At 48.5% G+C, this 27,756-nt stretch overlaps 1 protein-coding gene across 1 annotated transcript in view; it reads right to left on the bottom strand.

Annotated features, from left to right (window-relative positions):
- cwc15 (CWC15 spliceosome associated protein) overlaps positions 1-27,506 on the bottom strand; it is a 114,775-nt gene extending 87,269 nt beyond the window's left edge. Inside the window, exons 1-2 of the mRNA XM_043691483.2 lie at positions 27,361-27,506; positions 3,436-3,577 (exon numbers count right to left, since the gene is read on the bottom strand). Coding sequence (XP_043547418.1) covers positions 3,436-3,566 — 131 coding nt within the window. The 5' untranslated portion in view covers positions 3,567-3,577; positions 27,361-27,506. The remainder of the gene's footprint in view (positions 1-3,435; positions 3,578-27,360) is intronic.
- Between the last annotated feature and the right edge of the window lie 250 nt (positions 27,507-27,756).

The following is a 27,756-nucleotide window of genomic DNA, read 5'->3' as shown; positions in this document are numbered from 1 at the left end:
AGCAACCCACCCATTCCCTACATTTACCCCTTCACCTAACACTACGGGTAATTTAGCACCTAACCTGCACATTTTTGGATTGTGGGAGGAAACCGGAGCACCCGGAGGAAACCCATGCAGACACGGGGAGAATGTGCAAAGTCCACACAGACAATTGCCTGAGGCGGGAAGTGAACCCAGGTCTCTGGCGCTGTGAGGCAGCAGTGCTAACGACTGTGTCACCGTGCCGCTCAGAATGTTGCCAGGGTTGGAGGATTTGAGCTATAGGGAGAGGCTGAATAGGCTATGGCTGTTTTCCCTGGAGCGTTGGAGCCTGAGGGGTGATCTTATAGAGGTTTATAAAATCATGAGGGGCATGGATAAAACAAATAGACAAAGTCTTTTCCCTGGGGTAGGGGAGTCCAGAACTAGAGGACATAGGTTTAGGGTGAGAGGCGAAAATTATAAAAGAGACCTAAGGGGCAACTTTTTCACACACAGAGTGGTATGTGTATGGAATGAGCTGCCAGAGGAAGTGGTGGAGGCTAGTACAATTGCAACATTTAAAAGGCATTTGGATGGGTATATGAATAGGAAGGATTTGGAGGAATATGGGCCAGGTTCTGGCAGGTGAGACTAGATTGGGTTGGGATATCTGGTCAGCATGGGTGAGTTGGACCGAAGGGTCTGTTTCTGTGCTGTACATCTCTATGACTCTAAGTTGAAAGGAAATTGAGTAAGGTGAACTATTTGATAAGGACTCCAGACAAAAAGAAATCTCACAGAGTGTGTCATGTGAATATACTCAAAAGGTATTTTTGACAGGGAAGGAAAGCAAGAGGAGGATGTTACGACACAGATGGAAGAAACAAGTTCAGAGGATTCCTTAAATTAAAATAAACAATGAGAAAGTTGTCAAAAATTGGGATAAATTATTGAGTTACCTACCAGAGGAAAATCAAAATGATCTCAAAGACTTATTACTATCCCATGGAAATCAGCTGGAAAGTACTAACCTAATTACGCATGATGGAGATACAGGAGATGCTGTTCCGATTAAGCAACATCCTTATTGACATACCCCTCTAAAGTTGGCAAAGGTTCAAAAGGAGATTGAATGCATGCTCCAAGAAGACACAACTGAAGTGAGTTACCGTGTCTGGAGCTCATCCATAGCAATGATGCCAAAACCACATGGTACCTAACAGTTGTGTGTGGACTATTGCAAAGTCAATTCAGTTACAAGAAGTGATGGAATAAGCAACTTGTATTTCTAAGTTGGACTTGCTCAGAGGATACTGGTAAGTACCTTTGTCAGAAAGAACGAAGGCAATTTTGGCTTGCTAACACCGAATCCACTGTATCGGTTTAAAGTAATGCCATTTGGCATGAAAAATGTGCCAGCCACATTTCAGAGACTAACCAATAAAGTAATTGCCAGATTGTGCAACTATGTTATATTTATTGATGACCTGGTGATTTTAGGTCATACATGGAAGGAACATTTACAATAATTATCAGACTTGTTCGATCGAGTTTGAAGGCAAGTTTGGGGATAAACGTGGCCAAAAGTGAATTTGCCAAAGCCCAAGTCGCCTTCCTGGGCCATGTTATTTGACATGAACAAATGGCCTCACAGGATGCAAAAACAAAGATAATTGGGGAGTTTCCCATACCATTGACAAAAAAAAGTAATGTTATGGTTCCTGGGATTGAAAGGATTTTATCGAAAATTCATTCCATACTTTAGCAGTGTGGCTGCTCCACTCACCAAATTGTTAAGGAAAGGCAAGAAGTTTCAGTGGACAGCGGACTGTCAGAAGGCATTTGACAGCCTGAAATCTGTGTTAACCACTAACCCAGTATTAGCCACACCTAATTACGCAAAGCCATTTAAGGCAAATAGATGCAACTGCTGTGGGTGCGATGAAAAGATAGAAAGACCTATCAGGTAACTCGAGGAAAGTGAGGACTGCAGATGCTGGAGATCAAAGTTGAAACTTTATTGCTGGAACAGCACAGCAGGTCAGGCAGCATCCAGGGAACAGGAGATTCAACGTTTCGGGCACAGGCCCTTCTTCCTGAAGAAGGGCCTGTGCCCGAAACGTTGAATCTCCTGTTCCCTGGATGCTGCCTGACCTGCTGTGCTGTTCCAGCAATAAAGTTTCAACAACTATCAGGTAACTCTACAAGGAACTGAACATTTGACAGTTGAGCAGAAATATTTGACTTTGAGTTTGGTGTTGGCGTTACATTTCAACATTTATATTACCAGTAGCATATCTGAGACAAATCATTTACACTGACCATAACCCATTGAAGTTTGTGGAGAAATTAAAGAAAAAAAATGCCAGTCTGTTTAGATGAAGCATGCTGTTACAGCCATTCAATTTGAAAATTGTGTATGTGGCAGGACGAGAAAACGTGACTGCTGACGCATTATTGAGATTGAATGAGAAACAGAGGTGTTTGGTGGCAGGAATAAAACAGACTGAAATAGAGTGCAGTCGTTCATGATTGCATGTTTATAGCTAATGTAATGTACGTGTGTTCTATACAGTGCTAACAGTTTAAAATTAAGGGGTTTTAAAATGAAGCCATTTTTGGACATTGATGGTTCATGTTTTGTTAAGGAAGGAGGTGTGATGATGCTGCTTCTTGAACAAGGTTATGTTGTTCTTGATTTTGTTTTTCAGAAGATCATAAAATCACAGGTTCAAAAAAGAAATCTGGGCTTGGATGGCATTTATGTCTAATTTGATTATAGCTAACAGATACTGCCTCAGAAAAAAGGCTTTTAAGTTTAAAAAAAAACACTGGTACAATGAAAGGGAAGTGACCAGTTCTCCCAGCTGAGCTTTTGTCTGGTCTGGTCTATCTATTCATTGAAGGCAGTCAGGCAATTGGGAAGCTGCTGGACCCAAAGAAGCAGTTCCATGCTGATCCTCCTCCTCTTTCTGACTTCTCTCTTGTATGAACCTAGATTTGATTTTACTTTTTGTGCCAAAGGGTGTTTAATGGGATTGTTACAAGTATTTGGAAAAGCATCATTAAGTTGGGATGATGTGTTGGGTTTTCGGATAGGTTAATTTATTCAGTATTCTGTTCGCTTATGGTTGTGTTTCATTCAGTAACTCTGTTTTGTTTATAACTAAGGGATTTGACCAGCTGCATCTCTCCTGGAATATCCGCATTACATCTATTTAAAATAACTAGCAAAGTTAGGCATACTGTCTTGAAATGTTTTGAGGTGATCTAGCCTTGTCCATAGTAGTTCCATCTCCGAGTACAACCAAAGGGAGCAAATTTTCCATTTCTATCCTATCAAATTATTTTACAAATTTAAGTACTCAACCTTTTTTTAAAAAATCTGATAAGTTACCAGAAATGGAAACAGCACTTCATTCAAACTGTACAACTTTCCACACTCCTTAAAACAAAATAATATATTCTAACCTGTATTTGATTTTAGTATGTGAAGGAAGGTCCCGACTTGAATACTGTTTTGAAAGTTGACTGAGATCTCCTTCACCTTTTCCCTTTCCTCCTCTAGCTGGTTCAAACGTCGGTCGGGCAGCAGTAGTCATTTTCAAGTTTACTAGATAAAAGATCATCAAGAAAGCAATTACACGAACAGGAAAAAGGGCAGTTGCATTGCAGTGCTTATCCAGTTGAAAGAAACAAGACAAACAATATTTGCGTTTTCAAAACTTACAGACACATTTCTAAACAAACTGGAACTTCTTGTTCCAATACAGATACACAGGTAAAATCAAACAGTTACAGCAGTCCATTACAATTGCCAAAGTATTTTTATCAAATATATTATTGATTACATTTACAAATTTAACTGACTTGAATTCCTCATTTGCTTCTTATACAGAAGGGCACAGGCTTACGGTGAGAGAGGAATGATTAAAGAAGGACCTGAGGGGTAACTTGTTCACAGAGGTTGGTGTGTGTATGGAATGAGCTGCCATAGGAAGTGATGGAGGTGACTATAGTTACAACATTTAAAAGACATCTGGATGGTCACATGAACAGGAAGGGTAAGAGCAATATGGGCCAAACGCTGGCACATGGGACTAAGTCTGGTCGGTACTGATAAGTTGGACCAAAGCTCTATTTTCTTGGTGTCTAACTCAATGATCCCTTTATCCCTACTCTCTACCTTGTGTCAATCAGCCAATCCTCTATCCATGTCAGCATCTTGCCCCTAACACTTTTACTTAGCAGCTTCCTGTGTGACACTTTCTGGAAATCCAAACTGATCTGGAAGATTTGAGATATAAAGAAAGGTTAGATAGGCTGGGACTTTTTCACTGGAGCATAGGAGATTGAGAGGCAACTTCACAGAAGTTTATAAAAATAATGGGAGATATGGGTGGAGTTAATGGTAGCTCTTTTTTCTCTGGAGGATTTCAAGACTAAGGGGCACATTTTTAAGGTGAGAGGACAGAGATTTTAAAAAGACATGGGGGAAATTGTTTTACACAGAGGGTAGTTTGCATCTGGAATGAACTTCCCGAGCAAGTGACGGATGTGGGTACAATTACAACATTTAAAAGACATTTGGATAGGTATCTGAATAGGAAAGATTTGGATGGATTTGGGCCAGGAGCAAGCAGTTTGACTAGTTTAGTTTGGGATTATGTTCAGCATGGACTGGTTGGACCGAAGGGTCTGTTTCCATGCTGCGTGACTACGTCCAATGGCTGTCCTACAGCATAGAAACAGATCCTTCGGTCCAACCAGTCCACGCTCATAACCTTCTCAAAGAATTCTAACAGATTTATCAGGCAAATAGTTTCGCAAATAACTGGTATATTTGTTATTTTCCACTTAAATGGGCAGGCAACATTCATTCCCAACAACAGCACCTAACTACATTCCCTTAACATTAAATGGCATTACTATCGTCAAATACCCTACCATCAAGATAAGGGCTGATGGAGTTTGGGGAAATACATTTACTACGAATCATTGCTTTCTGTTCATTTACCATCGAATGGGGAAGAATAGGGCTGTTTCAAGACAGCAGGATTATTTTTAAAATGCTTTTTCACAGGATATGATAGTTAACTGTTCTCGAGATCTTCCATTTTTAACCATTACAGTCCTTTTATTAAAAACAGAAACTGCTGCAGAAAATTAGCAGCTCTGGCAACACCTGTAGAGAGAAAGCAGAGTCAGACTCTTCATTCGAACAGACCTGACATGCTGATTTTACTTTCTGTCCAAAGATGCTGCCAACCTGCTGGGTTTCTCCACCAATTTCTATTTTTGTTTCAGATTTCCAGCAACTGCAGTTCTTGACTTTGTTTTACAGTTCATAGGATGTATGGACACCCACAATGCTGTCAGTGTTCCAGGATTTCAACTTTAAGTAATGGGGTGCAGCAAGGGTTAGTGTTGTCACTTCAGTTAGTTAAAATCTATATGATTGATATAGTTGAAGGACATTGTTAGTAAACTTGGAAATATTACAATGAGGTCGGACAATGAACTGTGGAATAGGATGCAAGGGGAGTCAGATGAGTTCAGTAAACAGGTAATAAACTGACAGATACAGTTAATGCAAGCGTTGGGAAATTGGGGTCTTCCAAAAGTGAATTTTGTAGCATTGCCTCTCTTGCATGGGTTCTTAATTAATTGTTGTTACTGGTGTATTGACTTTGTAAGCATGGAGGGCAAGAGACTGATGAGTCCAACTTTCTAAATCGTCATCATGTTAATAAATGTCTCGATCAAGTAGAAGAGAATGAGAGAGAATGGAGATACGGATCTAAGTGTTGAGGATTAGACAGGGGAGTCAGCAGGGAGCTTATAACCTAAATTAAGTTATCAAGCTCACAACCTAAAGGCTGTTCTGACCTATACCAATTCCCCAGGAAGCGAGGGAATATGCTCGCTCCAATATAGTGGTGTGGGAGACCATATTATTCATTATGAAGCCTCTCCACCCACACTCCAGAAAGGCACACCACAAATCCTGACAGGATTCAATACACAGGGGTTCCTTGTCATTGATTGAAATATAGATGGGATCTGAGTAACCACTGCAACAGAAAAGGGGTTAGGCAGAAATCTGCAAACAGCAGGCACTTGTGACTAGTATTTTGAAAAAGAGGCTAGGTGACTTTGAACTTTCTGGGACAGTGCAATTCCCAGAGTTACCAACTGGTGATGGAACACTGTTGACCTTTCTCACTCAGCTCTCTAGCAGGGATAATCCAGGAAATTACAGGCCTATGAGTCTCACATCAGTGATGGAGATATTATTGAAAAGATTCTCAGGGACAAGATCTATATGCATTTAGAAGCAATGGATGTATTAGTGATAGATAGCATGGTTTTGTGTGGGGAGGTCATGCCTCACTAACTTGACTGAGATTTTTGATAAAAATGTTTGGTGGTGAAGGAAAAGCAGTGGTTGTTGTCTATATGGGCTTCAGTAAAGACTCTGACAAGGTGGTCCCTCGTGGCATACTGGTACAAAAAGTGAAGTCACATGGTATTAGAACTGAGCTGGAAAGATGAATACTGAACTGGCTTAGACATAGGTGACAGAGAGTTGCAGCAGAAGGATGCTTTTTGGAATGAGGTCTGTGACTAGTGATGTTCCAACGGTATCTGTGCTGGGATCTCTGCTGTTAGTAACCTACATAAATAATTTGGAGGAAAATGTAGCCAATCTAATTATACGTTTGTGGACAATACAAAGATTGGTGGAGTTGCGAATAGTGAGGAGGATTGTCAGAGGATACAGCAGGATATAGATCAGTTGGAGACATGGACAGAAAACTGGCAGATGGAGTTTATTCCAGACAAATGTGAGGTGATGCATTTTGGAAGGTCATGACAGATGGAAATTATACAGCGAATGGCGGAACCCTTAGGAGTCGAGAGTGTAATGCTGGAAAAGCACAACAGGTCATGCAGCATGCAAAGAACAGGAGAATCGATGTTTCGGGCATAAGCCCTTCATCAGGAATAGCAAGAGAATCAACGTTTCAGGCATAAGCCCTTCATCAGGAAATCCTTAGGAGTATTGGTATGCAGGTCCACAGATCACTGAAGGTGGCAGAGCGGCTAAATAAAGTAGTAAAAAAGGCCAATGGTACGCTTACATTCACTGGAAGGGACATTCAGTAAAAGAATAGACACGTTATGCTGTAGTTTTATAGAACTTTAATAGGCTACACTTAGAATATTGCATACAGTTCTGGTCATCATACTACCAGAAGGATGTGGATGCTTCAAACATGGTACAGAAAAGGTTTACAAGTGGCGCTGGACGATCCGCTCAAAGTGATGGATTTATGAAAAATGGACAACAAATGAGGCATGCTTGAGACAAGCCTTGACCAAAAGAGGTTACGCTCTTGATTCTGGAATAAGCATGCTGCAGAATCCAGAAAGGCTACAGCTACAGACAGACAGTATGCAAATTATCCAGCAGCTGCTGATAGTACAATACACACTTGAATTGGAATTGAATAGAATCGACCTGAGTGCCACCCTCAGACATTCGGAAATATTGAGCCGTTTACCAAATACGGGGGCACCTCATACTCTTATTTGGGGAGGGTTAACTGACCTATGTGTGCCTAACACCACCAGGAACAGATGCTCACGCACCACCCAACCACCCACATATCACCAGCTGGTTGGGTCGGATCGATCTGGGTTTTAAGACATCGAAGACCCTCCCAAAAGGATGTGAAAACTTCCAAGTATAAGAATCGCCCCAACAGCACCCTCAGGGGTGGTAATTTGAGACCAATCACTGTGAAGAGTAGGTAGCCCTGAGACCCGGATGAGAAGACGACCTCACAATCATCACCACGTGCTCAAGGTCGAGATCCAGTGTGGTGGTATATGATCATCCAGAGTTACGTTAAAGCGCGAGATAGTTGATTAGATTTATAATGTGATTGTTAGCTTGTATTGTATTTTGTTATTATAATATTGTGTTAAATAAATAAATATTCTTGTTTCTTACTATTAAGTAATAAACTGTGACAACTCGCAGTATCATTGTTTGACATGAGAATTAAAGTACACTGTGTGGGATGCGCAACAAACTTGGAGTCCAGATGGGACCTTGACTGTCATTCCGAATACAAAACCCATGGGACCTATTATTCCTTGAGATTTTGCCTGAGCTGGTTAAGAGGACAGCTGTCCCATGTGAAGGCCAGGAATTCAAGTAAAGCAAAGGGAACAGAAAGGTCCAAAATGAACTATTTTTTACAAGATAAATCCAGCAGGTGGTTACTCCTGATCGTGCAAATGACTGTTTCCTTTGTATGTGTGTGTGGGATCCTTAGTGGGATAGGTGAGGTAAAACACCAGAATTCAGTAGAGATTCAGTGGAATTAGGACTGGATCATAGAGAAAGCCGATCCACCATTAAACCCCTTAGTTAATCGAGACTGGCAGAAAAAGGTGCCGGAGTGGAAGATTCTCACATGTGAGAAGGAAGGCTAAGGCAATACATCAGTAAGATAAAGTGGCCCAAATGGGCAGAACGTTTTTAGTAATGATAAAATGGGACCAGGATCCTTAGGACAAAATATCGGGATGATTTTTAGGAAAATTCAAGGGAAGCGAGCTTCCAAGCTTGAAAAGGTCACAGCAATGATGTGCTGTCTGGGACAATTGTTAGGGACAAAGTAGGAGTTGAAAACAGTCTGTAAAGAAGTAGAGGACGCAAAAAGAGAAATCATGGAGTTAAAAGTGAAAAACGCAGTTCAAGACCCTCAAGAAATCAAGCAAATCTACTACACATGGGGCAAACCCAGTGTGAGAAAACATACCAAGACATCCAGCACACAAAATAGGTCACTGAGAAGGAAGTGCAGAAATTGAGAAATACATGTGCAGATTTACAAGCAACAGTAAAGGTAGATAGGGAGAAGAAACCAGCAGCCTCAGCCCACACTAAATGCCTGCATGAGATTGAGAAATTAAAAGCCAAACTCTCAATCCACAACAGAATAGTGTGTGCATATGGGGAAGTTAAAGAGGAATGAGAAGGACAAAAAAATGGGTGTGGGATAAGCTCAGGGAAGGCGCGTAGCAGTATGCCATGTGCATGGAATATCGGAGTTCGCCCCCACCCTTCCCAGAGGAGTCAACTCCTTCAGCGCCCCTGGGGACACAATGAACCAGATTACAACTGAAAGATAAATTGGGGACACCAATGTCCCAGTGGTATCATACACCAGTCTGTTAACGGTGCCACAATTAGCGGAAATAACTAAGAAGGTTCCAAACTATGAGTGGCTGATCCATTTGTGTTCTTTGAAAGGGTCAAGCAACAAAAGGTTTTACATGGATTGGGTGAAAGAGAGAAGGTAAAACCCATTGTTATTTACCCGAGCCAGTCAGTGCAGTCTGCAAATCCAGCCCTGCTAAATGGAGGGGAACAAAGCCGAGACAAAAAAGGTGATCCTAAAGGCAATTGGGTACAAGAAAGGTAACCCCATAGACGGATTAAACAAGTATAGGGAAAAAAAACACCCAACTGCCTTTGCGGGTCACTTATGGATGTACTTTTCAGGAGTCCACAGAGATTTAAACAGGGCTCAGTTATCCAAAGCTGACTCGGCTAAGTGGGCAAGGACGTTAATTTCCCATGCCACTGAAGTGAGCAGGAAGGCATGTGTAAACTTCAATGCCACAGAGTCAAGCCACAATGTTCTCAGGAGAATGTTCCAGGTGTGAGACAAAGAAGCCCATGGACTATACAAGAGTAAAACAGAGAAAGGAGGGAAATTGATTTTCTTTCGTAACCTCCAACCAGGGACCAGGGTCCGGTAAGGAGGAATGAAGGAATTGGTGGGGGGGGGGAACCTCTTATCAAAGGAACCCAGTTCTACCTTACACAGCCACAGGGAGAGATAGAGGGGCACAGTGCTCCCACTGTGGTGCACATGACACTATGCGCAAAAATGTAGAGTCCGTGCACGGCTGCACTCGCAGCCATAGGGACCACCTGACTGAGGGGTGATACAGGAAGTCACCAGTTTCCATTAGAAGGCCCAATTCAGCAGGCTCTGGTCCATGTCAGAGGGCGGCACGGTGGCACAGTGGTTAGCACTGCTGCCTCACAGCGCCAGAGACCCGGGTTCAATTCCCGCCTCAGGCGACTGACTGTGTGGAGTTTGCATGTTCTCCCCGTGTCTGCGTGGGTTTCCTCCGGGTGCTCTGGTTTCCTCCCACAGTCCAAAGATGTGCAGGTCAGGTGAATTGGCCATGCTAAATTGCCCGTAGTGTTAGGTAAGGGGTAAATGTAGGGGTATGGGTGGGTTGCGCATCGGCGGGGCGGTGTGGACTTGTTAGGTCGAAGGGCCTGTTTCCACGCTGTAAGTAATCTAATGTCGTGGACAGTAGCTGACCCATACTCTCAACTGATTTAATGGAAGACTCTCCAACAAATTAGAACAACTCGGTATGACTAACAGCATGAATGTGTTACACATTCTCAACAGTCTAGATGTGACAGAACTCCCAATAGACAAGGAAATCAAAAAATCCCAAGTTCTTATGACTCAAGACCCTCGATGGCGTTTCCACAATATGGATATGTGACAATATAAAAGATTAGTACAGACCAGAGAAAAGTAGACTGAACCAAACCATCGAATAGTAATGAGCTGAAAATGTGTTGCTGGAAAAGCGCAGCAGGCCAGACAGCATCCAAGGAGCAGGAGAATCGATGTTTCGGGCATGTGCCCTTCTTCAGGAATGAGGAAAGTGTGTCCAGCAGGCTAAGATAAAAGGTAGGGAGGAGGGACTTGGGGGAGGGGCATTGGAAATGCGATAGGTGGAAGGAGGTCAAGGTGAGGGTGATAGGCTGGAGTGGGGGTGGGGGTGAGGGTGGGGGCGGAGAGGTCAGGAAGAAGATTGCAGGTTAGGAAGGCGGTGCTGAGTTCAAGGGATTTGACTGAGACAAGGTGGGGGAGGGGAAATGAGGAAACTGGAGAAATCCGAGTTCATCCCTTGTGGTTGGAGGGTTCCTAGACGGAAGATGAGGCGCTCTTCCTCCAACCGTCTGGCGATGGACGAGTCCAAGGACCTGCATGTCCTTGGTGGAGTGGGAGGGGGAGTTGAAGTGTTGAGCCACAGGGTGGTTGGGTTGGTTGGTCCAGGTGTTCTCTGAAACGTTCCGCAAGTAAGCGGCCTGTCTCCCCAATATAGAGGAGGCCACATCGGGTGCAGCAGATGCAGTAAATTATGTGTGTGGAGGTGCAGATGAATTTGTGGCGGATATGGAAGGATCCCTTGGGGCTTTGGAGGGAAGTAAGGGGGGAGGTGTGGGTGCAAGTTTTGCATTTAATGTAATAGTAATGTCCAACATTCAAGGTGTCACCACTAGAGGGAATGACAGGACATGGACAATGGGGACCGGGAGGATAGAATATAGTCATACCCACAGGGACCAAGGATTCATGACAGACTGATGAGTCTTTGTTGGATGTCTATTTAATAGATACACTAACGCATTAATCCAGGTGATGAAGTAGGTCCTGACAGCCACCCAAGGCAAGGTGCAACTGTTTCTGATGGTCTGAACTCACATGCAATTCACATGTGTCCGTAGTTCCAGTGGGACCAACTCTTATTCCTGTACATGCCGATGGGATTAACCAGATAACAATTCTTTGGCTTTCCTAGCATTGTTCATTGAATATAACCTCCATATCAGTTTCTGCTCCCTGGTCACAACAGCAGTCTCATCTTCATACTTAATTCATTGGTCATTCGTGAACACCACATTTCAGTCTTTTCAGACCACTCCACAGTCATGCCATTTAAAACTACAAACTCCTATCACTAGAAACCGAGGTTGGAACTTACCAGGTATCTAAGCCTGAATTAACATTTGATATGGGGTTCCTATTCTTAAAAAAAAGTGGGGGAGGGTTGGGTGTATGCACTACACCTGTTCTAAACTATTCAGGTATTAGCAAAAGGTAACAGCAGAGCCAACTTTGATATATCCCCCGGACAACCATGACCACTTGGAACATAATCAAGATCTATTTCATTGGGATCATCATCATCACCAGAAACAACACACAAGAAACACAAGACCAGGATATATATATAGCCAGGGTAGTTACGGTTTGGCCCACCAGACACAGGCGAATGTGAGGATAGTGTGTTATAGATACACTCCAATAAAAGTATAGTGTTTAGATGCAACAACCAGCATACAAGAAAACAAATGGGACTTCAGATGATTGTTACCTAAGCGTAAAATCCACAGGTGATTGGTGGGGATTCTTAAAGAATGAGTGCCCTGAGTTAGGATGCTTAGCAAACGGCCCAGAAAAGAGATTGGAACTTGGGCAGTGGTGCCCTGGGAGAATTTCTGGGACTGGGGCTCGATTATACAAATCTATCCCTGGGTCTGGCTTGTGTCACATCTGTTTGTGTTGTTAATCCAGGTTACCCTGGTATACCTCATCATCCTCATTGTCAACTTTGTCTGGTGGAAAAGTGAACCATCACAAAGACTAAACCTGGAGACCTCACTGAATTCAGCGTCTCCATGAGTTTCTTAAATGCTATAGCGACATTGTAAATTTGATTTAGCCTAGTTAATATTTGTTTATCATGCTGCTTGTGTAAGATGTTCAATCCTATTGTTTGTATAAAATATTCTCTGGATTATTAGTTCATTTGTATTCAGCAATCCTTACCTGATCATTGTTCGCTCCAGTTTTTGAACATTTCATTGATTTTTTATGATTTTTTTTTAATTTGTTCGTTTTCTCCAATGTCTTATTTATGTTAATTAACCACATTTGCTTAATTAGCTGTTAAGTCCGAATTTTGATATTCCATTTAGATATAGTTTGATGATGTTTGCTTGATCTTAGTTAAGTGTGGTTTTCACATATGCTAACTGCAAGAATTTAGCTCTTTAATTCTATGCTGTGCTTTGCTTAAGCCTGGATGATCATGTAGTCATCGCACAGAAACTGGTCTGTGATCCATCAAGCTTCACGTTCAGGATCAAGAGGAGGGACTATGGTCAGATGGGCAGCTCAAAATGATGGATTCTTGAAAAATGGACTGGACAGGACAGGACGACCTCGATTATCCGAACGACAAAGACAGGGAGTATTTTGTTTGGATAATCGAATGTTCAGATAACACAGTTTACCCAAGCACCGGGTCCTCGAAGTCTTGTTCGGATAATCAATGTTCGGATAATCAAGGCTGTATTGTAAATGAGGCATACTAAAAAATTGAGACAAACCTTGACCTAAGGTGACTATGCTCAAAGACTCTGGAATAAACATGCTGCAGAACCCAAACAAGCTGCAGCTGCAGACAGACAGTATACAAATGACCCAGCAGCTGCAGACGATACAATACACACTTGAATTGAAATTAAATAGAATCGACCCAAATGTCATCCTCAGACAATTGGAAACATCAAATTGTTTACCAGACACAATGGCACCTCACACCCTTGTTTGAAGAGGGCTACCTGACCTACATATGCTAACACCTCCAGGAATGGATGCTCAAGGACCACCCTACCATTGGTATGTCACCCACCTGGTTGGGTCCGACTGATCAGGGCTCGAATACCCAAATTGATCTATTGGCAGACATTGAAGCCCCTCCCAAAAGGCTGTGAAGACTTCTAAGTATATAAGAATTCCTGCAACACCACTCTTGGGGCGGTAACTCAAAACCAACCACTATGAAGAGAAGACACCCCTAGGACTAGCAGGAGAAGACAACCAGACGATCATCGCCACATAGATCAAGGCCAAGATCTATTGTGGTGGTATATGATCATCAAGGTAGTTGATTAGTTTAACACTTTGTAATGTATTTTGTTATTATAATATTTATTGTGTAAATAAATAAATATGATCATTTATTAAGAGTCGACTCAACAGTTTCTTTGTTAGAAATGAGTTAAAATGAGCGCCTGGAGCACATTGCCAGAGGTAGTGGTGGAAGCATACGCAATAGCAGCATTCAAGAGACACCTGGACTAATAAATGAATAAGGAGGGAATAGAGGGATACAGATCCCGTAAGCGAAGACAGTTTTAGTGTGAAAGGGCAAGATGTGTCGGCACAGGCTTGGAGGGCCAAAGGGCCTTACTGCTGTTCTGTGTTGTTCTTTGTAATGCAATGTACACTATCACCGAAGACATAAGAAACAGGAGCAGGAATAGATACTTCAGCCCCTATAGCCTGCTCTGCTTTTTAATACAATCATGGCTGATCCCATCGCAGCATCAACACCACTTTCTTGCCCATAATTAATTAAAATTGGGCAAGCACAGTGGTAAAAGGAACAGGTGAAGGATCCTCCAACACTAAGAGGTCACATACCTGCGCAAGTCTCTTTCTACCAGTAACACTAAAGAGGCCCCTAGTGAAAATTGGAGTAGATGCACAAACAGGTTCCATAACTGTTACAATAAAAGCCATCACAGCTTCAAGAACAAATGGAAAAGAGATTAAAATAGGACTTTCTGTGCTGTGAGAAGCTATGATTTTTTTTTCCCCAATACATGTAAATCATCTAAACTTTGTTTATCTAATTTGAACTCTGAATTTGAAACTGTTTCAAGGTGAAAAAAGGTAAACAAGAGATGGGAGAAATAATGAGGCTGGGAGCCTCAGGGGTGGAGAGATAAATGGGAGGGGGGGGTGGGGCTGAGGGGGGGAAGGTAACTTGAGAGTGCAATAGGTGGATGGAGGTGGGGTGGAGGGGAGGGTGGTGCAGATAGGTGGGAAGGAAGATGGACAGATGGAACATCCCAAGCCTCATTCCTGATGAAGAGCTATTGCCCAAAACATCAATTTTCCTGCTCCTCCTTTTCAGTACCGCATTCTTGACAGTGATTTGTTACATTGAAGTAACAAATATGAGGGAATGGATAATGAAAATGCACTGAATAGCAAACCCACTGGGCAAAGTAGTTACTGAAGTCTCGACGATGCAGAACCACAGAGTCTGAAGGGACTTCACAGGTTAAATACAGAGAGATGTTTCATGGGAGAGTCTCGGACTAGACAGCATAGTCTTAGAATTAAGTGTTACTAATTTAAGAAAGAAGTGAGGATAACTTCTTTTCTCAAAGGGTTGAGGTGTTTTGATCCCAGAGCTGTCATCTGCCAGAGCTCAAAACCCTCAGCCCTTAAGAAATTAGCTCTCACAGTTATCGATGTGTTAGAGAAAGCATCATCTAAAAAAAATGATACCAACGACGGAAGATGGTGTACTTGACAGAAGAATTGGAAGAAGCATTCCAGACAGAAGACTCGATGGGAGAAGGCAAAGAACATTCCTGAAGACACATAACCTGGCTGTAATTTTGAGAGACTAAATTCTGTTTTGTTTTCCTATGAGTGGGATTTGTATTTATTGAAAGAGTATACTATTAGAATCTTGTTTTATTCGGGACTAGTTAGTAATTAGAAGGGATTTATTCGGTTTGTTAACAGATTAGTTAAGTTTTGTTCATTGTTAGAGCTAGATAAATCGTTACTTGCTTATTTTAAAATTAGTGGTTAAAAATTCTTCGCACAAACTTAGTGGTTAAAACTTAATCTCTGACACTCAAAGTTTCTGAAAAGCAGATAAAACGACTTTTCACTTTTTTTTAAACACATGAGGTGCTCCTATTTGGGTATTTCTGTTTTATTTTTGGGGTGGGGAGGGTCAAACTCCGCTTCACAACATAACAATCATGGCACACTTATACCAGTATCTCAAATGTCAGACATGATCCTATTGAATGGCGGACCAGGCTCAAGGGACCAAATGGCTTACTCCTATTTCGTATGGTCTTATGGTTTTAGAAGAGAGAAATCCGATGTGATGTAAATAAAAAGCAAAGCAAAAATCAGGGTGACCAATGGGGGAACAAAGTCAGAGCAAAGAGATATCCATCACTGGAACTTGGGACCTATTACTACACAATTAATGTTATGATAATCAAACCTGGAGTACAATATTTGCTCCACTTGGAAGCCACTCTGTTGGGATTCTATGATTCTTGGTCTTATGTTTATGTACAGGGAAACCTCAATGATCCGAACGTGATGGGCGGGCACTATTTTGTTCGGATAATTGATTATTTGATTAAATGCCTTTCCTCTGGGACTCGGAGTTTTTAAAGTCTGCTCCTCATTCAGGAGCTGCAGCAACACACAGCACGCGAGGCCCCACCTCAACACTGCACCCCTGCCCCCAACCACGTCGAACACCGCCACCCCGCCCCAACCCGCTGCAACCCCTTCCAACACCAGCTCCCGCCCCCAACCTTGTCCAACACCGCTCCCCCGTCCCCAACTCCATCCAACACCACCCCCAACCTTGTCCAATGTCCAAAACCACCCCCCCACCCCAACCCCGTCCAACCTAGTCCAACACCGCCCCCCACCCCCAACCCCGTCCAACCCAGTCCAACACCGCCCCCGCCCCCAACCTCGTCTAACACCGCCCCCCATCGCGTGCTACACCATCCCCAACCCCATCCGGAACCGCTCCTCAACCCTGTCCAACACCGACCACCCCAACCCCAACCCCTTCCAACCCCATCCCCAACACCGCCCAGCCGCCCCATACCCCGTCCAAAACCGCTCCTCACCCCCCAACCCCGTCCAACGCCGTCCCCCGCCTCCAATCCCATCCAACACACCTGCCCCCAACTCCATCCAACACTTCCCCTGACCCTGACCCCAACCCCACCCCCCCGCCCCAACCCCACCCCTAACCACGTGCAACACCGCCCCCCCCACCACCACCCCGTCCGCCTCCAATCCAGTCAACACCGCCCCCACCCCCAATTCCGACCAACACCGGCCCCTGCCCCAAGCCAGTCCAACAACGCCCCAACCCCATCCAACCCCGGCCCCTGCCCCAAGCCAGTCCAACAACGCCCCAACCCCATCCAACCCCAACCCCTGCCCCCAATCCCATCCAACCCCATCCAACCCTAACCCTGTCTAACTCCGCCCCCACCCCAACACTGCCCCCCCGCCCTGAACCCTGTCCAACACTGCCCCCAACCCTGTCCAACCCCATGTCCAACCCCGCCCCCAACCACATCCAACCCAACCACGCCAACCTCAACTCCAACCCTGTCCAACCCCGCCCTCAACCATGTGCAACCCTGCCCTCAACCCTGTCCAACACCGCCCCCCCCCCCCCCCCAAACCTATCCAACCCGGCCACAATCCTGTCCAACACCGCCCCCCACGCCCAACACTGCCCCCAACCCTGTCCAACACCGTCATCTGCTCCCAACTCTGCCCCAATGCAGTCCAAATCTAACACCCGCCCCCAACCCCGTCCAACACCACCCCACGCACTCAACCCCGTCCAACCCCACCCGCCAACCCCAACCACGTCTAACCCCGCCCCCCAACCCCGTCCAATACCACTCCTCCAACCCCATCCAACCCAACCCCACCGACCTCAACCCCGTCCAACCCCGCCCTCAACCCTGTCCAACCCCGCCCCCCACCCTGTCCAACACCGCCCCCCCCACCCCAAACCTATCCAACCCGGCCACAACCCTGTCCAACATGGCCCTCCACGCCCAACACTGCCCCCAACCCTGTCCAACACCGCCCCCCTGCGCTCAACTCTGCCTCCAATGCAGTCCAAAACCAACCCCCACCCTAACCCTGTCCAACACCGTCTCCCGCCCCCCAACCCCGTCCAACACCACTCCCCGCCCCCAAACAAGTCCAACACTGCCCCCGCCCACAGCCCCGTCCAACACCGCCCCCGCCCCCAATCCTGTCCAACACTGCCACCCGCCCCACGCCCCCAACTCCGTCCAACCCCGCCCACCTGCCCCCAACTCCGTCCAACCCGGCCACAACCCTGTCCAATACTGCCCCCGGGCCCAACACTGCCCCCAACCCAGTCCAACACCAACCCCTGCCCCAACCCCGTCCAACATTGCCCCCGGCCCCAACCCCGTCCACACCCCCAACCCTGTCCGACACCGCCCCCAACCCCGTCCTACACTGCCCCCCCGTCCCTCAACCCCGTCCAACACCGCCCCCTCCCCCAACCCCGCCCCCCACCCTACCCCATCCGACACCTCCACCCTCCCCGCCCCCTCCCCCAACTCCGTCCGACCCCATCCAACCACAACCCCGTCTAACTCCGCCCCCACCCCAACACTGCCCCCCACCCTGAACCCTGTCCAACACTGGCCCCACCCCCAATCCTGTCCAACACCACCCCCCGCCCCAACCCCGTCCTCCGTACTCAACACCGTCCAACCCCACCAGCCAACCCCATCCATGTCCAACCACGCCCCCCAACCCCGCCGACCTCAACTCCATCCAACCCCGCCCCAACCCCGCCCTCAACCACGTGCAACCCCGCACTCAACCCTGTCCAACACCGCCCCCCCCACCCCAAACCTATCCAACCCGGCCACAATCCTGTCCAACACTGCCCCCCACGCCCAACACTTCCATCAACCCTGTCCAACACCGTCCCCTGCTCCCAACTCTGCCCCAATGCAGTCCAAAACCAACACCCACCCCAACCCCGTCCAACACCACCCCCCGCACTCAACCCCGTCCAACCCCACCCGCCAACCCCAACCCCGTCCAACCCCATCCAACACGACCCCTCCAACCTAACCCCGCCGACCTCAACCCCTTCCAACCCCAACCCAACCCAGTCCAACACCAACCCCCGCCCAAACCCCATCCAACACTGCCCCCCACCCCAACCCCGTCCACTCCACCAACCCCGTCCAACACCACCGCCCACCCCCCTCCCCACCCCATCCCCCAACCCCGTCAGACACCTCCCCGTCCCCTCCACCAACCCCGTCCGACACCTCCCCGTCCCCTCCACCAACCCTGTCCGACACCTCCCCCCCCAACCCCGTTCTCTCGCCCGACACCTCCCCCTCCCCGCCCGACCCCGTCCGACACCTCCCCCCCCAACCCCGTCCCCTCGCCCGACCCCGTCCGACACATCCCCCGTCCCCGTCCGACACCTCCCCCCCCAACCCCCTCCCCCCGCCCGACCCCGTCCGACACCTCCCCCCTCCCCCCGCCCCACCCCGTCCGACACCTCCCCCTCCCCCCGCCCCACCCCGTCCGACACCTCCCCCTCCCCCCGCCCCACCCCGTCCGACACCTCCCCCCTCCCCCCGCCCCAGCCCGTCCGACACCTCCCCCCGCCCCACCCCGTCCGACACCTCCTCCCGCCCCACCCCGTCCGACACCTCCCCCCGCCCCACCCCGTCCGACACCTCCCCCCGCCCCACCCCGTCCGACACCTCCCCCCTCCCCCCGCCCCACCCCGTCCGACACCTCCCCCCCCAACCCCGTCCCCTCGCCCCACCCCGTCCGACACCTCCCCCCTCCCCGCCCGACCCCGTCCGACACCTCCCCCCCAACCCCCTCCCCCCGTCCGACACCTCCCCCCCCAACCCCCTCCCCCCGCCCGACCCCGTCCGACACATCCTCCCTCCCCCCGCCCGACCCCGTCCGACACCTCCCCCCTCCCCACCCCGTCCGACACCTCCCCCCTCCCCACCCCGTCCGACACCTCCCCCCTCCCCACCCCGTCCGACACCTCCCCCCGCCCCACCCCGTCCGACACCTCCCCCCGCCCCACCCCGTCCGACACCTCCCCCCGCCCCACCCCGTCCGACACCTCCCCCCGTCCCCCCGCCCCACCCCGTCCGACACCTCACCCCGTCCCCCCGCCCCACCCCGTCCGACACCTCCCCCCGCCCCACCCCGTCCGACACCTCCCCCCGTCCCCCCGCCCCACCCCGTCCGACACCTCACCCCGTCCCCCCGCCCCACCCCGTCCGACACCTCCCCCCTCCTCCCCGCCCCACCCCGTCCGACACCTCCCCCCTCCTCGCCCCACCCCGTCCGACACCTCCCCCCTCCTCGCCCCACCCCGTCCGACACCTCCCCCCTCCTCGCCCCACCCCGTCCGACACCTCCCCCCTCGTCGCCCCACCCCGTCCGACACCTCCCCCCTCCTCGCCCCACCCCGTCCGACACCTCCCCCCTCCTCGCCCCACCCCGTCCGACACCTCCCCCCTCCTCGCCCCACCCCGTCCGACACCTCCCCCCCCCTCGCCCCACCCCGTCCGACACCTCCCCCCCAAGCCCGTCCCCTCGCCCAAGCCCGTCCGACACCTCCCCCCCCCAACCCCGTCCCCTCGCCCAAGCCCGTCCGACACCTCCCCCCCCCAACCCCGTCCCCTCGCCCAACCCCGTCCGACACCTCCCCCCCAACCCCGTCCCCTCCCCCAACCCCACCCGACACCCGCCCCCTCCCCCAACCCCACCCGACACCTCCCCCCTCCCCCAACCCCGTCCGACACCTCCCGCCTCCCCAACCCCGTCCGACACCTCCCCCAACCCCGTCCGATACCTCCCCCAACCCCGTCCGACACCTCCCCCAACCCCGTCCGACACCTCCCCCAACCCCGTCCGACACCTCCCCCCTCCCCCAACCCCGTCCGACACCTCCCCCCTCCCCCAACCCCGTCCGACACCTACCCTCCCCCAACTCCGCCCCCTCCCCAACCCCGCCCGACACCTTCCCCCTCCCCCAACCCCGTCCGACACCTACCCTCCCCCAACTCCGCCCCCTCCCCAACCCCGCCCGACACCTTCCCCCTCCCCCAACCCCGTCCGACATCTTCCCTCTTCCCCAACTCCGCCCCCTCCCCAACCCTGTCCGACACCTCCCCTCTCCCCCAACTGAGCCCCCTCCCCCAATCCCGTCCGACACCTCCCCCCTCCCCCAACTGAGCCCCCTCCCCCTCCCCGTCCGACACCTCCCCCCTCCCCCCTCCCCGTCCGACACCTCCCCCCTCCCCGTCCGACACCTCCCCCCTCCCCGTCCGACACCTCCCCCCTCCCCGTCCGACACCTCCCCCCTCCCCGTCCGACACCTCCCCCCTCCCCGTCCGACACCTCCCCCCTCCCCGTCCGACACCTCCCCCCACCCCGTCCGACACCTCCCCCCACCCCGTCCGACACCTCCCCCAACCCCGTCCGACACCTCCCCCAACCCCGTCCGACACCTCCCCCAACCCCGTCCGACACCTCCCCCAACCCCGTCCGACACCTCCCCCAACCCCGTCCGACACCTCCCCCAACCCCGTCCGACACCTCCCCCAACCCCGTCCGACACCTCCCCCAACCCCGTCCGACACCTCCCCCAACCCCGTCCGACACCTCCCCCAACCCCGTCCGACACCTCCCCTCAACCTCTCTCCCCCTCGTGAGGCAGGTGTCCTTTCCTTCGGGTGGGGACTTCAAACTAGAGGGGATTTTTTTTTTTAAGGTGAGAGGAAAAAGATTTCAAAAAGACATGGGGGCAAATTTTGAGCAGCCCTGTAGTCTGGGAGGACAATGTCAACTTTGCCTTTGAGATGTTAAAGGGTCAATTTGTTCTGCTGACATGTAAGAAATTGGATGTCCCAGGGGTGTGTGTGTGTTTTGTTTTGTCTTGCAGGCAGGATGTGATAACCTAATCACACACTGTTTTAAGGAATAACCTAATCACACACTGTTTCTGGAAATAATCTAATCACTTCACATTGTTTTTGGGTGGCATGTGACTATGGGGGAGTGGTGGGGATCGCGTCTTGCGTGTATAATTGACTGTACAAAGGGAGGACGGTTCCCTTATTCGGACAACCTCGCTTGACACGCTCTGCAAGCATTGCGAAGAGTATTAAGAGATCCTCCAAAAGCTTGTACTTGCTGAAAAAAAAATTGTGGCCGTTCACAGAAGCTGGCATTTTGCAGTTGCATCAATATGTAAGAATCTCAAGAAGGGAACCTAACACCTTTACCTGCATTGTAGGAGATCTCATTTGTCAGGGCAAGTCCTTGTCAGGTAGCTGTCTTCTTCCAATGGAAGGTGAATCAGATGAGACTGGAGAAAGATCTCAGGAGAGAGATGCCCATTCGTTCTCCATTGACTAATCCTCAATTGTCACAGTTTTTTGAGCTTTCCTAAAACTTCAACTAGAGCAATTCTGCTCTCAATTCCCATAACTTTAGTTTTGCTGAAGGCCCTCAATAGCATACTCAGTCAAATAATGTCTTGATGCCATGGACTAAATTAGAGTGATGCTGGCAAAACACAGCAGGTCAGACAGCATCCAAGAAGCAGGAAAATTGACATTTCAGACAAAGGCCCTTCAGGAATTTCCTGCTCCTTGGATGCTGCCTGACGTGCTGTGTTTGCCAGCACCACGCTAATCTCCAGCATTTGCAGTACCCACCTCCACCTTGATGCGAAGAACAGTCAACTATGTTTTGCATGTTTCGACCAAGGTTAAAATTAGGTCAGACAGAACCTAACCGGATTATCAGTGATTAGATTATTACACTGTAAGTGACACCTTCGATCATTTTCTAACGAGAGTAGACTGATAAGGGCAGTTATTAGTTGGGTAAGACTTATCAAGCATTTTGTGGACAGGGCATACTTGGACACTTCACATTGTCGGGTAGAGACCAATGTTGTAAAGCTAATTCTTGAGCACAGATTTTCAGCAGTTGTCAAGATGCGTAGCCTTTGCATTTTCCAATGCCTTCAGCTCATAGAGTCATAGAGATGTACAGCATAGAAACAGACCTTTCGGTCCAACTCATCCATGCCGACCAGATATCCTAACCCAATCTAGTCCCACCCGACCCATATCCCTCCAAACCCTTCCTATTCATATACGCATCCAACTGCCTCTTAAATGTTGCAATTGTACCAGCCTCCACCACTTCCTCTGGCAGCTCATTCCATACACGTACCACCCTCTGTCCAGATTAGAGTGGTGCTGGAAAAACACAGATCAGGCAGCATCCGAGGAGCAGTAAAATCAACATTTCGGACAAAAGCCCTTCATCAGGAATACCACCCTCTGCGTGAAAAAGTTGCCCCTTAGGTCTCTTTTATATCTTTCCCCTCTCACCCTAAACCTATGCCCTCTAGTTCTGGACTCCCCGACCCCAGGGAAAAGACTTTGTCTATTTACCTAAACAACACCCCTCAATTTTGCAAACCTCTATAAAGGTCACCCCTCAGCCTCTGACGGTCCAGGGAAAACAGCCCCAGCCTGTTCAGCCTCTCCCAATAGCTCAAATCCTCCATCCCTGGCAACATCCTTGTAAATCTTTCCTGAACCCTTTCAAGTTTCACAACATCATTCTGGTAGGAAGGTCACCAGAATTGCACACATTATTCCAACAGTGGCCTAACCAATGTCCTATACAGCTGCAACATGACCTCCCTACTCCTGTACTCAATACCCTGACCAAGAAAAGAAAGCATACCAAACACCTTCTTCACTATCCTATCTACATGCAACTCCACTGTCAAGAAGATATGAACCTGCGCTCCAAGGTCCTTTGTTCAGCAACACTCCCTCGGACCTTACCATTAAGTGTATAAGTCCTGCTAAGATTTGCTTTCCCAAAATGCAGCACCTCGCATTTATCTGAATTAAACTCCATGTGCCACTTCTCAGCCCATTCCCCACCCCTCCAACCGTAACAAGGATAGAACGCCCCTGGTGCTCACCTTCCACCCTACCAACCTTCGCAAAAACCAAATCATCCACCGACATTTCCGCCATCTCCAAACAGACCCCACCACCAGGGATATATTTCCCTCTCCACCCCTTTCCGCCTTCCGCAAAGACCGTTCCCTCCGTGACTACCTGGTCAGGTCCACGCTCCCCCCTACAACCCACCTTCCCATCCTGGCACCTTCCCCTGCCACCACAGGAGTTGCAAAACCTGCGCCCTCACCTCCATCCAAGGCTCGAAAGGAGCCTTCCATATCCATCAAAGTTTTACCTGCACATCCACTAATATCATTTATTGTATCAGTTGCTCCCGATTTGGTCTCCTCTACATTGGGGAGACTGGACGTCTCCTAGCAGAGCGCTTTAGGGAACATCTCCGGACACCCGCACCAATCAACCACACCGCCCTGTGGCCCAACATTTCAACTCCCCCTCCCACTCTGCTGAGGACATGGAGGTCCTGGGCCTCCTTCACCACTACTCCCTCACCACCAGACGCCTGGAGGAAGAATGCCTCATCTTCCGCCTCGGAACACTTCAACCCCAGGGCATCAATGTGGACTTCATCAGTTTCCTCATTTCCCCTTTCCCCACCTCACCCCAGTTCCAAACTTCCAGCTCAGCACTGTCCCCATGACTTGTCCTACCTGCCGATCATCTTTTCCACCTATCCACTCCACCCTCCCCCCCCCCGACCTATCACCTTCATCCCCTCCCCCACTCACCTATTGTACTCTATGCTACTTTCTCCCCACCTCCACCCACCTCTCACTTATTCCTCTACTTGTATTCCTGATGAAGGGCTTTTTGCCCGAAACATCGGTTTTACTGCTCCTCGGATGCTGCCTGAACTGCTGTGCTCTTCCAGCACTACTAATCCAGAATCCCATCTGGTCAAGATCCTGTTGTAATGTGAGGTAGCCCTCTTCGCTGTCCACTACACCTCCAATTTTGGTGTCATCTGCAAACTTACTAACTGTACCTCTTATGCCTACATCCAAATCATTTATGTAAATGACAAAAAGTAGAGGACCCAGCAACCGATCCTTGTGGCACTCCATTGATCACAGGCCTCCAGTATAAAAAACAACCTTCCACCACCACTCTGTCTTCTACCTTTGAGCCAGTTCTGTATCCAAATGGCTAGCTCTCTCTGTATTCCATGAGATCTAACCTTGCTAATTAGTCTCCCATAGGGAACCTTGTCAAACGCCTTACTGAAGTCCATATTGATCACATCTACTGCTCTGCCCTCACCAATCCTCGTTGTTACTTCCTCAAAAAACTCAATCAAGTTTGTGAGACATGATTTCGCACGCACAAAGTCATGTTGACTACGCCTAATCAGTCCTTGGCTTTCCAAACACATGTACATCCTGTCCCTCAGGATTCCCTCCAACAACTTGCCCACCACCAATGTCAGGCTCACAGGTCTATAATTCCCTGGCCTGTCCTTACCGCCCTTCTTTAACAGTGGCACCATGTTTGCCAACCTCCAGTCTTCTGGCACCTCACCTGTGACTATCGATGATACAAATATCTCAGCAAGAGACCCAGCAATCACTTCTCTAGCTTCCCACAGAGTTCTAGGGTATACTTGATCAAGTCCTGGGGATTTATCCACTTTTATGCGTTTCAAGACATCCAGCACTTCCTCCTCTGTAATATGGACATTTTGCAAGATGTCACCATCTATTTCCCTACAGCCTATATCTTCCATATCCTTTTCCACAGTAAATACTGATACAAAATATTCATTTAGTATCTCTCCCATTTTCTGTGGCTCCACACAAAGGCCGCCTTGCTGATCTTTGAGGGGCCCTATTCTCTCCCTAGTTACCCTTTTGTCCTTAATGGATTTGTAAAAACTCTTGATAGCTGTTACTTGTTAGCACAGAGAGTGAATTGATTTGACTGAAGGTCAGCATTCATGTTGCTAGGTACCTCGGAAGAGGCCAAGATGTATGTCCTTCAGCGAAGATGAATGCAAATGTTTCAGCCTTATTTTTTGCTCTGATCTGCTGGGCTGCCCTTTTATTGAAGATAGAGATAATTGTGGAGGCTCTTCCTCCAGTGAGTCATTTAATTGTCCACCACCATTCACAACTAGATTTGGCAGGATTGCAGATCTTGGATCTAATCTGTTGGTTGTAGAATCACGAAGTCAACCACTAGTGGCTTATGCTATGTACACAAAAGTATTTGCAAGGTTTGTGAAGGTTTGTAGCTCAGGTTGAGGTTTAGGGTGTAGGTTTGATATCCAGATGTTTCATTACCTGGCTAGGAGAAAGTGAGGACTGCAGATGCTGGAGATCAAAGCTGAAAATATGTTGCTGGAAAAGCGCAGATCAGGCAGCATCCAAGGAGCAGGAGAATCGACGGTTCGGGCATAAGCCCTTCATGGAATCCTAGTAGCACAAAAACCCACCAACACTCTCAAACAAAAACTAACAAACTTAAAAGACCCAGTACAATCCATGGACAAAACCAACGTCGTCTACAAAATTCCATGCAAGGACTGCCACAAACACTACGTAGGACAAACAGGAAGAAAGTTAGCCACCAGGATACACTAACACCAGCTAGCCACAAAAAGATATGACCCTCTCTCCCTCATAGCCCTACACACAGATGAAAAAAACCACCATTTCGACTGGGACATCACATCTATCCTGGGACAGGCTAAGCAAAGACATGCCAGAGAATTCCTAGAGGCCTGGCACTCCAACCACAACGCCATAAACAAAGACATAGATCTAGATACCATCTATCAACCCCTCAGAAAACAAACAAGGAATGACATAACCACAAACCCCAGGAACCCTATCCAGGACAAACATATAAATAGAAAGCAGGAGACAACAACTTCACTTCACTTGGAGGTCGCCACTGATGATGTTACCTTGTCAGGTAATGAAACGTCTGGATATCAAACCTACAGTTCAATGAGCAAACCTACACCCTACACAAAGGTAATCCAGAGTTACAGCCTAACCAGGTTGTTGCCTCAATTTCAGGCATGTCTAGTGCTGAGTATGCAACCTTTCCGCAAAATTTTCCTTTTCAAATTTTTATCCAATTCCCTTCTAAAAGCTACTCTTGAATCCTTTTCAGGAATTATTTCAAAATCATAATATTTCACTATACAAAACATATTTTTTGATTTCACAGGAAGCTCAGTGGCCAGCACTGCTGCATCACAGCACCATGTACCTAGGTTCGATTCCAACCTCAGGCGACTATTTGTGTGGAGTTTGCACATTCTCCGCATGTTGTGTAGGTTCCTCCGGGTGCTCCAGTTTTGTCCCCCCGACAAGTTTGAGATGTGCAGGTTAGCTGGATTGATCGTGCTAAATTGTCCTCAGTGCCTAGGGGGTGCATTAACCATTGGAAACACAGGATCACAAGGATACCGTAGAGGAATGAGTCTGGGTGGGATGCTCTTTGGAGGATCGGTGTAGAGTCGATGGGCCAAATGGCCTGTTTTCACACTGTAGGGATCCTACGATCTGACCTGTACATAGGCCAACTTCTATTTTCTGCACGCGCCCTCAAAAAAATTCTAAAAGGAATAGTTGATCCTCTTGGTGCCTCCCCTTACATGCACCCATTCTGTCCCTTGGCTGGTTGACCTGCGACCCAAACCAACCTGCAACGCCATTCCCTCTGACCTCCTGTCCGGTCCGGGAACCCACACTCTCGCTCCTACTAATGTTGCCCTTCAAGCACCTCGAACTGAATTTAAAACTTCAACAACGACTGAACTTCATACTAACCTTATAGGAATAGTAGGTTATTGTATCCACCCGCAGATTGTCTCTCGCCCCCGTTACCTGAGAGACCGGCGGCCGCTCGTTACAATACTAAAGCGATGGCAGCGAATGTTCTCGGGGTCGGATATCCCACAATGCAGCAGAGTATAGTGGCCCAAGTGGAAACTGAAGGAAGCGCGCTACCGCCGTTTTGAATTTTATTCATCATTTAGAGGCTGAACCGAAGTCTGTTCCGGTCTCGTTTCTAAAGGCAAAGGAAGTTCCCCCTTCTGCAATCCCATGATAAGTCAACTCTGGATATTAGTGACAGTCCAAGCATCTTTTTTTCCAAAATGTAAGTTAACCATCAATAAAAACAAAATGATGCCTTCTCGGGATTTTAAAAAAATGTTTTCATCA

Source organism: Chiloscyllium plagiosum, unplaced genomic scaffold, assembly GCF_037043375.1.
Source record: "Chiloscyllium plagiosum isolate Xiang-an unplaced genomic scaffold, Cpla_swu_hap1 HiC_scaffold_6, whole genome shotgun sequence".
Lineage (NCBI taxonomy): Eukaryota > Metazoa > Chordata > Chondrichthyes > Orectolobiformes > Hemiscylliidae > Chiloscyllium > Chiloscyllium plagiosum.
The sequence above is the reverse complement of the archived record's forward strand: the minus strand, read 5'-3'. Positions and strand labels throughout refer to the sequence as shown.